This window comes from Lepidochelys kempii, chromosome 20, assembly GCF_965140285.1.
Source record: "Lepidochelys kempii isolate rLepKem1 chromosome 20, rLepKem1.hap1, whole genome shotgun sequence".
NCBI classification, from domain to species: Eukaryota; Metazoa; Chordata; order Testudines; family Cheloniidae; genus Lepidochelys; species Lepidochelys kempii.
The window spans coordinates 5,022,034-5,038,476 of NC_136399.1; the positions used below are offsets into that span (position 1 = coordinate 5,022,034).

General features: G+C 48.7%; 1 protein-coding gene across 1 annotated transcript in view; it reads left to right on the forward strand.

The window, feature by feature from the left end:
* FAIM2 (Fas apoptotic inhibitory molecule 2) overlaps positions 1–12,718 on the forward strand; it is a 51,100-nt gene extending 38,382 nt beyond the window's left edge. The window contains exon 13 of the mRNA XM_073318640.2: positions 12,635–12,718. Coding sequence (XP_073174741.1) covers positions 12,635–12,638 — 4 coding nt within the window. The 3' untranslated portion in view covers positions 12,639–12,718. The remainder of the gene's footprint in view (positions 1–12,634) is intronic.
* Positions 12,719–16,443: the final 3,725 nt, after the last annotated feature.

Genomic DNA, 16,443 nt, shown 5'->3' on the forward strand with positions numbered 1-16,443 from the left:
CAGCATTGCCATTGGCTAAGGAGAAATAATACCAACATGCAAATAGCGATAATTCATTGATTAACTGAACCAGTCCTTGGGAATAGGTCCTGAGAAGAAAGGCAGATCTTGGGGGATTTGAGAGAAGCTGAGTGAGTTGAGAAGGGGAACATTCCATTCGAATAACTGGATGCCACCTGTTAAATCTGGATTTATTGTGGTTAATACAACAGGAGCATCGACGAGCCCTAACCAGGTTTGATTCCCCCCTGTTTGTCACTTGCCCCACCCCCATGCTGAGACTGCATGGGCTTTACCACTCCAATCTGTGATGCTAGTGTGCTTAACATTCCCGTAACATGTAGATTTAAGCATGCATTATACTCAGGGGTTAGTTCTTGTATGGGAAGTAAGTGATCCTCTACTGAAGCTCCGGGAAGGTTTTCTTTGCTGCCACATGGCATGATCCAATGCCTCCTGTAGCCACTGTGGTCCAGATCCTCAAAGCAGGTATTTAGATTCCTAACTGTGGTTGCTTTCAGTGAGCATTAGGCACCTAAATGGTCATTGGATCAGGTTTATAGGGACCTGAAACCCTTGTATGGTGCGGCCACACTTTGTGATTTCCCCTAACCCTCTTCCTCTATGTGATGGGGCATCTGCTCACACTGGCCCATAAGGGGTTAATAGAGCCGTAGGGAGCCTGCACAGGAGGCAGCCAATTAGAGAAGGGCTGTGAGGAGCAACCAATCAGGGCCAGGCAGGCCCATATAAGAAGGGCTGCAGGGCAGAGCAGCTTCAGTTGCTCCCTGGAGCTTGAGGAGGGACAACTGGCTTCTTTGCAGCAGGAGGAGGAAAGATGGCACCTTGGACAGACCAGTGCTGGGCAGGATTGGGGAGTGAGAGAGAACTCCTGGATGGCTGCTAAGACTGGCATAGAAAGGCCCGGAGTTAAGAGCAGAGAAGGTGCTAGAGCTGCGGGGAATTGGCCCAGGGAAGTAGACTGTGGGGTTGGAAGGAACACAGCGCATGGCTGCCATCTACAGGGTCCCTGGGCTGGGACCCGGAGCAGTGGGTTGGCCTGGGTCCCCTCCCCCTAGCACTGAGGAAGCAGCTGGCCTGTCAGACTGCAATACTATCCCCCGGAAGCGGACGCCTTGGTCCTTGGGGTGACACAGGTCCAGAAGCAAAAGTGACGGTGGGCGAGACACCACCGGGAGCCGACATACCAACCTGTGGAGCTGGTCCATAAGATGACCAGCAGGAGGCACTAGCATGGTGAGTCACACCTGAACTCCCACTTCCAATGGAAGTGGGATGTGGAAAAATGAGGCACATTGGCTTTCCCTGCTGCTGTCCCACAAATGTCAGGGGCTTTAGCTATGTGCTATATAACTTAGCAGGGCCTGGTATCTGGTTACTACAATCCTCTAAATATTCTATGTTCTAATATATTATATACTTGTAGGAATTCCTAGAAAAGCAACTGACCTGGGTCATTGCCATGTAAACATCATTCTATCCATTAACATTTATCTAGGAGGGAAACGCTCTGTGGTGAATCATGTTCTGATCCTTAACAAGAAAAGCCTTTTCTTTTCGTGGATACAGACTAAGACTAACATGGCTGCTACTCTGAAACCTGATCCCCAACAGAATCAATTGCTGATGACTCGGGCTGCTTTTGACACTTGGCCTCTTGAGTGGCAGCGTTTAATTAGCTCAGTTTCACCCTTGTTATGCAACCATTAGCTATAACAGCAGGTAATTCTCAGAAAGGGAGGGTGGGTGACCTGGCTCCTGGGAACTGCCGTCTGGGATCAAAGCAGTGATAGGATCCTATGTCTGACAGTAGCCAGTAGCAGCTGCTTCAGAGGAAGTTGCAAGAAACCCTAACCTGAGTTAAGGTGTCTTCCAGGGTGGATTCTTCCTAACCCCCTCAGTTAGAGGTTGGTTTATGCCCTGAAGCATGAGGGCTTGTATCACCATGTGATGGGGTGTACTACCTCTAAAAGGTACGGTCTGGAACAATGTTCCCTCTAACTTTTGACAGGCCATGTGTGCAAAAAATTTCTTCTGTGCAAATTGTTGTGTGCGTGGTGTTTCACCATGTGCGTGGGGTTTAGGATCTGGGTGCGTGCGCACACGTGCACAGCTTAGAGGGAACAGTGGTCTGGAGTGGATAGCCCAGACAGCCGGACCGCAATCAAGGAGTCCCTCGCTCTGCCCTGGGGGCTGGGCTATATAAACAGGAAGAAGGAAGTTGAGCAAGGGAGGAGGAACTTGGAGCCATGCTGGCTGCTATAGGGTGCAACCCCGAGATCGCTAGCCTGACCTCGGTCCTCATGCCTTTGTTGTTCAGAGTAGAAGTTTGGTTGCTCTGACTCAAGGCTCTGCGGTAAGAGCTGTATGATCTGGGCTCAGCGGCTCCGCCCCGACCTGATGCCAAAGGGAAAAAGAGAGAGCCTGTCAGTGCACTTCATTTAATAATAAGGGCTGAATGTGCACTGAAAACGTACAGCGACATCAATAATGCAAAAAACCCACGCCCCTTTAGAGACATAGCTATGGCGGTGTAGACAGCGCTTGGTCGACGGAAAGAATTCTTCCGTTGAACTAACTACCCTCTCTTGGGGAGGTGGATTAACTACAGCGATAGGAGAACCCCTCCCATAGCTGTAGTGAATGTCTACACTCAAGCACCACAGTCGCACAGCCTTAGTTTTAGTTTTAAGTGTTGGCATTGCCTAAGAGAACTAGGAATTGCACTGGCTGGGGTTGGTTATGAGGCCTTCTCAAAGGGGATATGTTGGTTTCTTTTGCTAATTTCGTTTTGGCCTCACCTCTCTTGGATCCTCTACACAGGTCCACATTTTTATTTTCTCCTGTGTATTGCAACTGGATGTTCTCATCTTCCATAGATTTCAGAGGAGCAGCCGTGATAGTCTGTATCTGCAAAAAGAACAGGAGGACTTGTGACACCTTAGAGACTAACACATTTATAAGAGCATAAGCTTTCGTGAGCTACAGCTCACTTCATCAGATGCATAGACTGGAACATATATATACAGATAAGTTGGAAGTTACCATACAAACTGTGAGAGACTAATTAGTTAAGATGAGCTATTATCAGCAGGAGGGGGGGGGGGGGGGAGGAACAAAAGAAGAAAACCTTTGTAGCGATAATCAAGATGGCCCATTTAGACAGTTGACAAGAAGGTGAGAGGATACTTAACATGGGGAAATAGATTCAATATGTGTAATGACCCAGCCACTCACAGGCTCTATTCAAACCCAAGTTTCTCATTGGAGTCTGTTTTTGAAGCTTTTCTCTTGCAAAATTGCCACCCTTAAGTCTTTTACTGAGTGGCCAGAGAGGTTGAAGTGTTCTCCTACTGGTTTTTGAATGTTATGATTCCTGATGTCAGATTTGTGTCCATTTATTCTTTTGCATAGAGAAGAGGGAGGGGGGATTTGATAGCTGTCATGGAGTCCCCAGGCGATGCTCTGGAACTGCTCCCCATGAAGCCAGTCAGGACTCTGGGGAAGTCTCCTGTCTGTGAGCAGACTGTCTGCAGGACACACAGCTCACACAGCTTCCTGGGTCTGACCTCGGAGCATTCAGCATCCTCTGCCCCTCCGTGCGCTTCCCACAGCGAGTCCGCTCTGGCGGGGCTCCTGGGGAAGCCAGAGGGTCCTGCATCCCAACTTCGCAGTCAGATGTGACTCTCAGCCAGCCAGTAAAACAGAGGTTTATTAAATGACAGGAACATGGTCTAAAACAGAGCTGGTAGGTGCAGAGAACAGGACCCCTCAGCTGGGTCCATTTTGGGGGGCAGTGAGCCAGACAACCACATCTGCCCTTCACTCCATGTCCCAGCCAGCCCCAAACTGAAACTCCCTCCAGCCCCTCCTCCTCTGGGCTTTGTTCCTTTCCCGGGCCAGGAGGTTCACCTGATTCCCTTGTTCTCCAACCCTTTAGCTCTCACCTTGCAGGGGGGAAGGGCCCAGGCCCTCAGTAGCCAGGAAACAGGGTGTCGGCCATTCTCTGTGTCCAGACTCCTGCACACACCTGCCCTCTAGGGCTCTGCAGTGATCATACACCCTTCTCCCACCACCTAGATACTTAAGAACTGCAAAGGGGAAATTGAGGCACCCCCACACTATTCAGAGGAAACATTAAGAACAGTCCCACTTCGTCACATCAGCGTCCCCCCTAACTTGTCTAGGATTTTATCGGTGGTAGGCATCGGACATGGTGATGGCACTGAACTTCCCATATCCACACAGAACCGGATCGACCCGTCCTTCTTGGGGACCAGCACCATGGGAGTGGCCCAGGGGCTGGAGGACGGCTGGATCACCCCTAAAGCCAGCATGTCTCCAACCTCTCTCTCCAGGTCCTGGGCTGTTTTCCTAGTGACCCTGAATGGGGAACACCTGATGGGAAGATTGGCTCCTGTTTCCACCTGGTGAACAGCCAGGTTAGTGAGCCCGGGCCGGCTGGAGAACAGCTGCCGGTGTGAAGGCAGCACCTCTCTGATCTCTGCCTGCTGGGCAGGGGTTAGCTGGTCTGAGAGGAGAATTGATTCCAGCGAGGGGTCAGCCCCCACCTCAGGGAGGAGTCTCACCAGGGGATCCTCTCCCTTCTCCTCCCACTGCTCACACCCAGCCAGCCCCAACTTCTCCCTGTCCCAGTATGGCTTCATCATGTTGACATGGTGCACCCAGTGGCGGTGTGCCCGGATGGACAGTTCCACGACATATTTCACTTCATTTACCTGTCTGATGACCTTGAAGGGGCCATCCCAGGCATCTTGCAGCTTGTGCTTCCTCATGGGGATGAGAAGCATCCCCTGGTGCCTGGTAGCCTAGAAGCAGGCACGTGCTGAGCGGTTGTACCAGACCTTCTGCTTCCCCTGTGCCCTGGCTAGGTTTCCCCTGGCCAAGCCCATGAGCTCCGCGAGCTTTTCCAGACAGGTCAGAACATACTCCATCGGGGGAGGCCTTCCCCCCGCACTCGTCCCTCATCAAGTCGAGGGGTCCCCTCACCCTCCTCCTATTTCCGAAAGGGGAAAACCCTGTGGATTCCTGGGGCACTTCCCTGTATGTGAACAGCAGGTGGGGTAAATACTTCTCCCAGTCCTGTGGGTGCTGGTCCATAAAGGTTTTCAGCATCATCTTTAGGGTCCCATTGAACCTCTCCCCCAGCCTGTTGGACTGAGGGTGACACGCCGAGGCCCAGGTGTGTCAGACCCCACACTTCTCCCACAAGCACTGGAGCAGGGTTGACATGAAGTTGGACCTCTGGTCTGTAAGGACCTCCTGGGGGAACCCACTCTGCTAAAAATGGTGAGCAGCGCGTCTGCCACGGTGTCTGCCTCCATAGAGGACATGGCCACTGCCTCGGGGTAGTGCAGAGAGAAATCTACCCCCACCAGAATGTATTTCTTCCCCGACCGGGCTGCCCTGCTGAGGGGCCCCACTATGTCCATGGCCACCCTCTGGAAAGGCTCCTCTACGATGGGCAGAGGTCTCAGAGCTGCTTTACACTTCTCCTGGGCCTTCCCCACCCTCTGGCAGGAGTCCCAGGCCCTGCAATTCTGTTGGATGGCGTCAAAGGCCCCGGGCCACTGAAAGTTCTGCAGCAGCCTCTGCCTGGTGCGCCAGATGCCCTGAAAGGGGAATATTGTGGGCCAAGTACAACAGTCTGTGGTGGTACCTCTGGGGGAGGACCACCAATTGCCTCCTGGCTTTCCAAGGTTCAGTTGGCCCTGAACCAGCCCATTCCCGGGACAGGAATCCCTTCTCCCACAGGAATCTCTCCCGGCGGTCCTCCCCCTGGGGTCCTGCACCATTGTGGCCAGCAAGGGCCCTCCGCTTCTCTAAGGAGTGATCCTCCTGCAGCTCCATCTGGAATTCGGCTGCTGGGTTTGAGGGGACAGCCCTGGTTGGCGGTGCCTCAGTTTCCCCACCTTGGGACAGAGGCTCTGGCCCAGCACTGTCAAGCCCTACCCTTGTGCTTCGGTGAGATCCCCGACCCCAGCATAGCCTTATCGACTGCAGCCCCCTGGACCCGCGGTGCCCCCTCTCGGTGGGCTTCTGCCCAGTTGACACCCCGCGGGTTCTGCTTGGCTGCCATTTCCTCCGTCTTCAGGCATTGAGCCACCTTGTGTCCTTTTTGGCCACAGTAATTACATTTCAGGTCCCTCAAGTCCCATGGGGGGTAGGCCTGCCCCGGCCTTCAGGGGCACCTGTGAGTTGGGCTTCCTGGAGTCCCACCCTGGGGAGGTTTCTGTGTGACTCCCCTTCTGAGTCCCTGATGTGGGTCTCCCTCCTGACCCCTATCTGCTGTTCACAAACTCATCCACTAGTGCCCCTGCACTGCCCAGATCTTTAGGCTTCCGGTCCACTAACCACATCTTAAGGTCTGGAGGGCAGATGTCATACAGCTGCCCCAACCCCACCAGGTTACACACCTCCTCTGCGGTAGTGGCCCATGTGCCCTTCCCCCACCTACAGAGATATTCCCCCAGCAGATTGGTGACCTCCTTGTAAGTGACACCTGGGGTCTTTCGTACACCCCGGAATTGTTTCCTGTACACCTCGGGGGTCAGTTCAAACTTCAGCAGCAAAGCCTGTTTGAACAGGTCATAGTCCCCCATCTCAATACCATCCGTTTGGCTGAAGGGCTCTATGGCCTTGGGATCCAGCAGGGGGGTCAGATAGTGTCATAACCATACAGCTCAGGGTAGCCTAGAATTCCTCCTTGCCTAGTGTTGGCCCATTCCCAGCTTCTGGCAAACAGAGGCTAGGTACACTTCAGAGCTTGGTTTGCATCCCTGCTCATCCTGACTAATTCATGAACTTATCTAGTTCTTTTTTAAACCCTGTTATAGTCTTGGCTTTCACAACTTCCTCTGGCAAGGAGTTCCACAGGTTGACTGTGCATTGTTTGAAGAAATACTTCCTTTTGTTTGTTTTAAACCTGTTGCCTATTAATTTTGTTTGATGACCTCTAGTTCTTGTGTTATGAGAAGCAGAAATAACACTTCCGTATTTACTTTCTCCCCCTTAGTCATCTCTTTTCCAAGCTGAAAAGTCCCAGTCTTCTCTCTTCTTATAAGGAAGCTGTTCCATACCCGTTATAATTTTTGTGGCCCCTTTCTGTATCTTTTCCATTTCCAATATATCTTTTTGAGATGGGGCGACCACATCTGCACACAGTATTCAAGATATGAATGTAGTGTGGATTTATATAGAGGCAATATGATATTAATTCTGCTTATGCTCAAATAAATTGGTTAGTCTCTAAGGTGCCACAAGTACATGTTTCCCGGTACCCTACATTATACGTGGGCCCCCAAGAATAAGCTTGTATCCTATGTTTGCACAGCGTAGCTGTAAAGTCTACCACTTGCTGTAGTGCAGTTGATCTTTGACACTTAATAGCTGTGATGGATAAATTGAAATGACTTTAATGTTATTTGCAGTGCCTGGAAGTTGAAGCTAGAAAAATGCAGAATGGAAATCAGGTTTATTTTTAACAGTGAGGATAACTAACCACTGGAAAAATTACCAACTGTTGTAGATTCTCCATCAAATTTTGGAAAGACATCCAATTTTGATTTCAAAAAGATCTGCTCTAGATCAAATGGGAATTAATTCATGGCAGTCCTATGCCTTGTGTTTTACAGAAGATCAGCCTAGATCAGTAGTTTTCAATTTTTCTTCATTTGAGGACTCCTAAAAATTTTTGAATGGAGGTGCAGGACCCCTTTGGAAATCCTAGACATAGTCTGTGGACCCCCAGAGGTCTGCAGGTGACAGGTTAAAAACCACTCCTAGATTATCATAATTGTCTCTTCGGGCCTTAGAAATCTGCGAATCTCCTCATTTTTCGTCTGTAGGGTTGATATTTTTAGGAGGAGAGTGACACTCAGAGACTGGCTCAAAGGGTCCTCCAACAAACCTTCAGTTCTTTCAGCATCAGTAAACTGGATTTAGAAGGCAACTATGGTAAGTGTTTCTTTGCTGGCTTCTAATATTCATGCAGGGAACTGGACTAGATGACCTCTCGAGGTCCCTTCCAGTCCTACAATTCTCTGTTTCTATTCATGGTTCCTGCAAAGATACAGTGAGAGACCGCTTAGATCTTTGAAAGTATGAAAGTATCTTAAACTTGGTTAAAGGAGGGAGTGGAGTAACTTTCCGCTATAGGCATTAAGTTTGGTGAATATATGCTTCTGTGTATTAGAGCAGCAGTTCACAACTTCTTTCATTCTGGGACCAAAAACCAGGTGCAGTGGTGGTCTTGCAATTCAAAACCACACAAACGTTAGAGGCAATAAAGGATGATGTGGGTCAATATCACAGCAAGAAACAATACCTAGGTTTTGCAAGGTGGGTGTGAGACTGGCTGGGTAATATGTTGGGTTGGGGACTGGGTGTACTGAGACAAATGCTTCTAGGCAGTGTATTGGGTGCAGATACTCTACATCATGCCCCAACCTTTGTGAGCCAGGAAGGCTGGAGTGGGGGCGTAACTCAGCTGTGTGTGGTTTGTTTTATTTATTTAGTGTATGCAATCCGGCCAAGCTGCAGCCTTCTTATCAGTCATGTTCAAGGCATGAAGACCTCCAGGAAGTTGCCATTTTGCAGTCCTCCACAGTGTGTGCATCATGGTTTGTGGGTTCCCACATTGACCTAGTGGACTATGTCCCCCAGCTGCAGCATGTCTGTGGTCTGGAGAAATGGATGATCCAACTAGCAGATCAAATTTGCTGTGTGGGGTACAAACTGGTTACAAAGCTACAGTCATGTCTTGTGCAGCCAGGGCCTAAATCAGTTTCCTGGGGATCATCCCAGTGAAGTGACTGTTCTTATTAAGGCCCTGTCCTTGCCATAATTCATAACTGACGTTATTACCAGTGGCTGGCTCCAAAATGCGTTTTGCTACAGACGCAACATGGTTAATATCCTGTTAGTACGAGGGCTGTCAAGCAATTAAAAAATGTAATCACGCACTTAAAAATAATAGAATACCATTTAAATATTTGTGGATGTTTTCTACATTTTCAAATAAATTTATTTCATTTACAACACAGAATACAAAGTGTACAGTGCTCACTTATATTTCTTTTTTATGACATATTTATACTGTACAAAAAGACAAAAGAAATAGTGTTTTTCACTTCACCTAATACAAGTAATATAGTGCAATCTCTTTATCACGAAAGTAGAACTCACAAATGTAGAATTATGTACAAAAAAATTGCATTCTCAAACAAAACGATGTAAAACTTTAGAGCCTACAAGTACACTCAGTCTTACTTCTTGCTCAGCCAATTGCTAAGACAAACAAGTTTGTTTACATTTGCAGGAGAGAATGTGTCCATGCTGATGATGAGTTCTGCTCAATAACGATCCAAAGCAGTGTGGCCCAACACATGTTCACTTTCATCATCTGAGTTAGATGCCACCAGCAGAAGGTTGATTTTCTCTTTTGGTGGCTTGGATCTGTAGTTTCCACATTGGAGTGTTGCTCTTTTCAGACTTCTGAAAGCATGCTCCACACCTCGACCCTCTCAGATTTTGGAAGGCACTTCAGATTCTTAAACCTTGGGTCGAGTACTGTAGCTATCTTTAGAAATCTCAGATTGGTACCTTCTTTGCGTTTGGTCAGATCTGCAGGGCAAGTGTTCTTAAAATGAGCAACCTGTGCTGGGTCATCATCCGCGACTGCTATACCAGGAAATCTGTGGCGGCGTGCGGTGAAACAGCTCAGGGGGCGCACCACTCTCCCCCAAGGAGTTCAGTCACACACATTATATTTTTAACAAGTGTCATCCGCATGGAAGCACGTCCTCTGGAACGGTGGCCGAGGCATGAAGAGGCATACGAATGTTCAGCATCCCTGGCATGTAAATACCTTGCAATGCCGGCTACAAAAGTGCCATACAAACGCCTGTTCTCACTTTCAGGTGACATTGTGAATAAGAAGTGGGCAGCATATCTCCCGTAAATGTCAACAGACTTGTTTCTCTCCGTGATTGACTGAACAAGAAGTAGGAGTGAGTAGACTTGTAAGGTCTAAAGTTTTACATTGGTTTGTTTTTGGGTGCAGTTATGTAACAAAAAAATCTACATTTGTAAGTTGCACTTTCACGATAAAGAGATTGCACTTCAGTACTTGTATGAGGTGAATTGAAAAATACGATTTCTTTTGTTTATCATTTTTACAGTGCAAATATTTGCAATAAATAGAATAGAGTGAGCACTGTACCTTTTGTATTCTATGTTGTAACTGAAATCAATATATTTGAAAATGTAGAAAACATCCCAAAATGTGTAATACACAATAGAATACCAATTGAAATGTAACTGTGCGATTCATTTTTTTAATAATTTTTTTTGAGTTAATGACGTGAGTTAACTGTGATTAATCGACAGCCCTAATTAGTACCATGGTCAGGTAAGGGTGCTGCCCTCTCCAGAGGCATAGCCAGGTGTATGGTGTTGGTTTGAGGCATTGGGGACTTTTTCCCCCCTTAGTAGTTCATGGATGCACGGGCTTGGTGCTCTGGAACCAGTGAATGAAGTTCAGGGCTTGTCTACGCTTCCGCTTAAGTTGATGTAACTTATGTCGGTCACGGACATGAAAAAGCCACCCCCCTGAGCTGTCCGCACCGGCGCTAAGTCAGTGGGACACACACTCATTCTGTCATAGCTTCCACCTTTCGCTGAGGTGGAGTAATTATGCTGATAGGAAAGCGCTCTCTGGTCTTCATAGTGCGTTTACAGTACTGCCCTACATTAGCGCAGCTGCAGTGAGTCTGGTGAAGACTAGCCCCCGGACCAGGACCCTCTTGCAGTGTGACTACCCCTCGGGGCACACTCTCACTAGGACAAGCCTCCTGGGCTTCAGCTCCTCCTTGGTCTGACCTCGGAGCATTCAGCATCTCTGTTGCATGCCATAAGCTCCCTGCAGTGAGCCACCTGAATAGGACATCTGGGGAAACCTTACACGCCCTCCAAAGGGGCCATGCACCCCCGACTTCAGCAGTCAGGAGTGACTCTCAGCCAGCGGTGTAAAACAGAAGGGTTTATTAGTTGTCTGGAACACAGCATAGAGCAGAATCTTGTTAGCACAGAAAGCAGGAAGTTACAGCAAAGTTCATCTTGAGGAGACCCAGAGCCACGGGTTCTCCTCCTGAGTCCCAAACCAGGAGTCTGACCAGCCTCCAGCAGCCCACCTTCAGTCACACCCAGTTGCCCCTCCTCCATCCTGTATGCTGTTCCCCAGGCAAATCGGTCACCTGGCCTCCACCTCTCTTTGTTCTCCAATTCCTCCCACTGGCTCTTGCAGAGGATGGGCCCCGGCAATCAGTTGCCAAGATACAACTATTGTCTGGGCCCAGGGAGCTAGAAGGCACTTGCACCTTCCCTCTCGGGGTATCTGCAAAGGTCACACACCCTTATCCCACCACCTAGATACTTGTGCAACACAATGGGAAAACTGAGGCGTGCACAGTATTCATACAAACACTAAGACACTTCCCACTTCGTCACAAGTAGCCATTTGTCCTAAGTACCTATGTCAGTCTTTCTCAATGGCCTGTCCCTCAGATCTCCCCGACACTGTTTAGAAAGGCTGCAAGCTTTGGATTCACCAAGGGCAAGTCATGCCTGACCAGCCTGATTGCCTTCCAGGATGAGATAACTGGCTCTGTGGATATGGGGAAAGCAGTGCATGTGATATATCTTGACTTTAGCAAAGCTTTTGGTACGGTCTCCCACAGTATTCTTGCCAGCAAGTTAAAGCAGTACGGATTGGATGAATGGACTATAAGGTGGGTAGAAAGCTGGCTAGATTGTTGGGCTCAACGGGTAGTGACCAATGGCTCCAAGTCTAGTTGGCAGCTGGTATGAAGAAGAGTGCCCCAGGGGTCAATCCTGGGGCTGGTTTTGTTCAACATCTTTATTAGTGATCTGGATGATGGGATTAATTGCACCCTCAGCAAGTTTGCAGATGACACTAAACTGGGGGGAGAAGTAGATACACTGGAGGGTAGGGAAGGGTCCAGAGTGACCTAGACAAATTGGAGGATTGGGTCAAGAGAAATCTGATAAGGTTCAACAAGGACAAGTGCAGAGTTCTGCACTAAGGAAGGAAGGAAATCCCATGCACTGCTACAGACAGGGGACCGACTGGCTAAGCAGCAGGTAAATGCAAAAGGATTTACTTCAGAATGCCGTGCTTCTGCCAATCCTTAGCATGTCACTGCTGTACAACTAGTTAATTTGGTAGCTTCAAGGGTTTTTATAGTAATGTTTATTTCCAGCTCACTGTTCTGCATAAGTATAGTCATTAATATGTACCGGCCACTCTGCCCTACTGATTGCGCTTTCCTCATTTTTAATGGAATATTCCACTCACCCAAAATCCGAAGTGAATTTGGTTGGGTACACACAATGAGTGCCAACTTAGCAGTTTAGCATTTTTATCTCGGCTATTAAAAATTGATGGCTTAACCCCGTTAGAGGGCAGCTCCAGTACCTAGTATGCTTTCACTCTTGTTAATTGTGTTGATGATGAACTTAGATCTTGTTTTACAAAATGTTTTCTTTTGTCTTTTTATTCCTTCTCTTCCAGTTGATGCTTTGGATCCAGAGAGGTTAATACAATGTCCCTATGATAAGTATCATCGAATCAGGGCCTGTTGGTTTCCCTATCATCTGATAAAGTGCAGGAAGGTAGGATGCATCCGATGAAGTGAGCTGTAGCTCACGGAAGCTTATGCTCAAATAAATTGGTTAGTCTCTAAGGTGCCACAAGTCCTCCTTTTCTTTTTGCGAATACAGACTAACATGGCTGTTACTCTGAAGGTAGGATGGGATGTTAAGGTCTCTAATGCACTTGGGAAATCATGTTTTTGTAAATGCTTATGCATGGTGAGCTCGGTATGCTGTGATGCCTTTTGCTAGAAGGATGCCTTTACTTGCTATTAGGCTGGAAGAAGCCGTCTTTATTTCATATTTATATCGCTCATCCATTTACCACTTAGTAAAAGCATCCAGTTCATATTTAGTAATGCCCTTCAGATCAGTGCATTTACCCTGAAGAAAGGTGAAACAGGTTCTTCAGAATACCTAGCTCAGTGATGGGATCCTATTCTCTTCCAACAGTTCACTCATGGGACCAGGCTATTTACTTCCCACTTCAGGCAATGGAGCAAATGCAGCCAGTGTTATATGGATGCCTTCTGGCTGGCCAAAGCAGAAGTGATCTGATGTTGCAGTTAATTCTTTACTTTGCAATCAGAGCAGGAGAGCTGCTAAGCCATCTTTTTTCATCTTGCTAATAACTCTATTCAGTGTACATCTGTCTGCAAGTCCCTCTTCGCAGTCTTCTATCCTGGGCGAGAATGCTGTATATTTAAGAGGAGAATCTGCTCCTTTCTTTTGTCCTCTCAGTCTAGTATCTTATTTTAAGCTCTCCAGTGCTAGTGTATATTAGTTGTACAGGTATAAGCACACTTATACTGGTATAACTGCTTCCACGAGTTAAGATGATGTCCTGGTATGATGGTATTGGTTAGGAATCACACCCCTAGCCAACATCACTACAGTGATAGAAAAGCCATGCAGAGCAAGCCTGAGCAGTGGGTTCGTCCTCTTTGTATTCTTGCTCTTTTCTAAGGGTAAAGGTTCTTCATTCAGTGGGGGACAGTAGTGCTCTTCTATGTCCACACTAGTTTACCTATACTGGCAAAATGCTCCCAATATAGACGTGGCCTCAGCTGGAACATTGAGTAACTTCCCTCCTGTTTCAGAAGGGTTAAATTAACTGCAAAGACTTAAGCTCTAGTGCAGGCAGAGACTTATCATAGAATATCAGGGTTGGAAGGGACCTCAGGAGGTCATTTAGTCCAACCCCCTGCTCAAAGCAGGACCAATCCCCAATTAAATCATCCCAGCCAGGGCTTTGTCAAGCCTGACCTTAAAAACCTCTAAGGAAGAAGATTCCACCACCTCCCTAGGTAACCCATTCCAGTGCTTCACCACCCTCCTAGTGAAAAAGTTTTTCTTAATATCCAACCTAAACCTCCCCCACTGCAACTGGAGACCATTACTCCTCGTTCTGTCATCTGCTACCATTGAGAACAGTCTAGAGCCATCCTCTTTGGAACCCCCTTTCAGGTAGTTGAAAGCAGCTATCAAATCCCCCCCCCTCCTTCTTCTCTTCTGCAGACTAAACAATCCCAGTTCCCTCAGCCTCTCCTCATAAGTCATGTGTTCCAGTCCCCTAATCATTCTTGTTGCCCTCCGCTGGACGTTTTCCAATTTTTTCACATCCTTCTTGTAGTGTGGGGCCCAAAACTGGACACAGTAGTCCAGATGAGGCCTCACCAATGTCGAGTAGAGGGGAACGATCACGTCCCTCGATCTGCTGGCAATGCCCCTACTTATACATCCCAAAATGCCATTGGCCTTCTTGGCAGCAAGGGCACATTGTTGACTCATATCCAGCTTCTCGTCCACTGTAACCCCTAGGTCCTTTTCTGCAGAACTGCGGCCAAGCCTTTTGGTCCCTAGTCTGCAGCGGTGCATGGGATTCTTCCCTCCGAAGTGCAGGACTCTGCACTTGTCCTTGTTGAACCTCATCAGATTTCTTTTGGCACAATCCTCCAACTTGTCTAGGTCCCTCTGTATCCTATCCCTACCCTCCAACCTATCTTCTTCTCCTCCCAGTTTAGTGTCATCTGCAAACTTGCTGAGGGTGCAATCCATGCCATCCTCCAGATCATTAATGAAGATACTGAACAAAACCGGACCCAAGACCGACCCTTGGGGCACTCCACTTGATACTGGCTGCCAACTAGACATGGAGCCATTGATCACCACCCATTGAGCCCGACAGTCTAGCCAGCTTTCTATCCACCTTATAGTCCGTTCATCCAGCCCATACTTCTTTAACTTGCTGGCAAGAATATTGTGGGAGACCATGTCAAAAGCTTTGCTAAAGTCAAGGAATAACACATCCACTGCTTTCCCCTCATCCACAGAGCCAGTTATCTCATCATAGAAGGCAATTAGATTAGTCAGGCATGACTTGCGCTTGGTGAATCCATGCTGACTGTTCCTGATCACTTTCCTCTTGTAAGCAGAATCGGGATGAGCTCCACCCTGACATCTGGTGGTGAGGTGTGGCAAGTTGTGGAAAAGAACTTCAGGGGCCGATCTCATTTGCATAGGCACACCCACCCAGCCTAGAATGAGGCCATAGCTGCCCAAATGGTCACTTTGGCTGCTGTGGGATCCCCATTGTCTCTGTTATTGGGGCAGGAAGCATAAATTGTTATTACCCTGATTATGGGAATCAAGGACAGGGGAACTGTACTTGGCCTTTTGTTATGATGGAGGGACTCGCCATCAACTAAGTAGCACTCACTAGGCAAGGGACATGGGTTCCAAAACGCTGTGAAGGGAGAGAGGCTGGGGATGGGTATTAATATTTGGTGGCATGCCCCCCCCCCTCTTGTGAGGGCTTTACATGCTAATTGCACTTCCTCCTCTTTCCACTATAATTCTGATTCTATTAGGAGTCTAGTTACAGGCTGCTGAGCTGGCTCAACCATTAGAAGAAAACCACTCGCCCCCTTCAGGCGAACGCCAGGTGGCGAAGCTCCAGGCCCAAGGTGACAGCATGAAGCAGAGTTCAAATCAGAGTCCTGGTGTTACCGTAACACCGGCATGGCAGTCGGTGGCAGGTTGCCAAAGCTCAGGCTCCAGGCCCCGCCCTGCCCTCACCCTGTAGCCCCCTTATCGGCCAGGGAGAGCCTACAGATAACGAGGGATCAATGAAGAGCAGCCGCCCTCTATCCCACACAGACGAGCCCGTGATGCTGTTAACAGCCACCCAAGGGACAAAGGGTGTTGGATCAATGGGCCCCAGATTCCTGCCAGGGCAGCCATCTCCTCTCACTCCAGATTCCTGCCAGGGCAGCCATCTCCTCTCACCCCAAAGCTCTGGCACAGAAGGAAAGGCTGCCTGGGAGAACCCCTTGGCAGGGAGCTTTGCTCAGGACGCAAGGGTCCCTCTGCCGGCTCTCGTGCAGGGTGTCCACTGAGGCATGGGGCAGAAGCAGTCAGGTTAATCCAGCTCTGGATTGCCTTTGCACTGCAGCAGCAGCCTCTGAAGACTGATCAGCAAGCGAGGTCACGCCCTGATAAGAGGGCTGGACAGACAGATGCTGTGTGGAAAGGCCAAGCAAAGTGCCCGTGGCCTTCCCCACCCCACCAGCCCAGCCTTCCCTGCCCAGCATCTGCCAATCCCAGCCTAGCCTTTGCCCCTTCTAGCCCACCGCCCATGCCCCCCATGTCCCAGCCCCCCAATATTTCCCACCCAGCACCTGCTTCCCCCAACCCAGCCTCCCGCAACCAACACCCCCTCAACTTCCC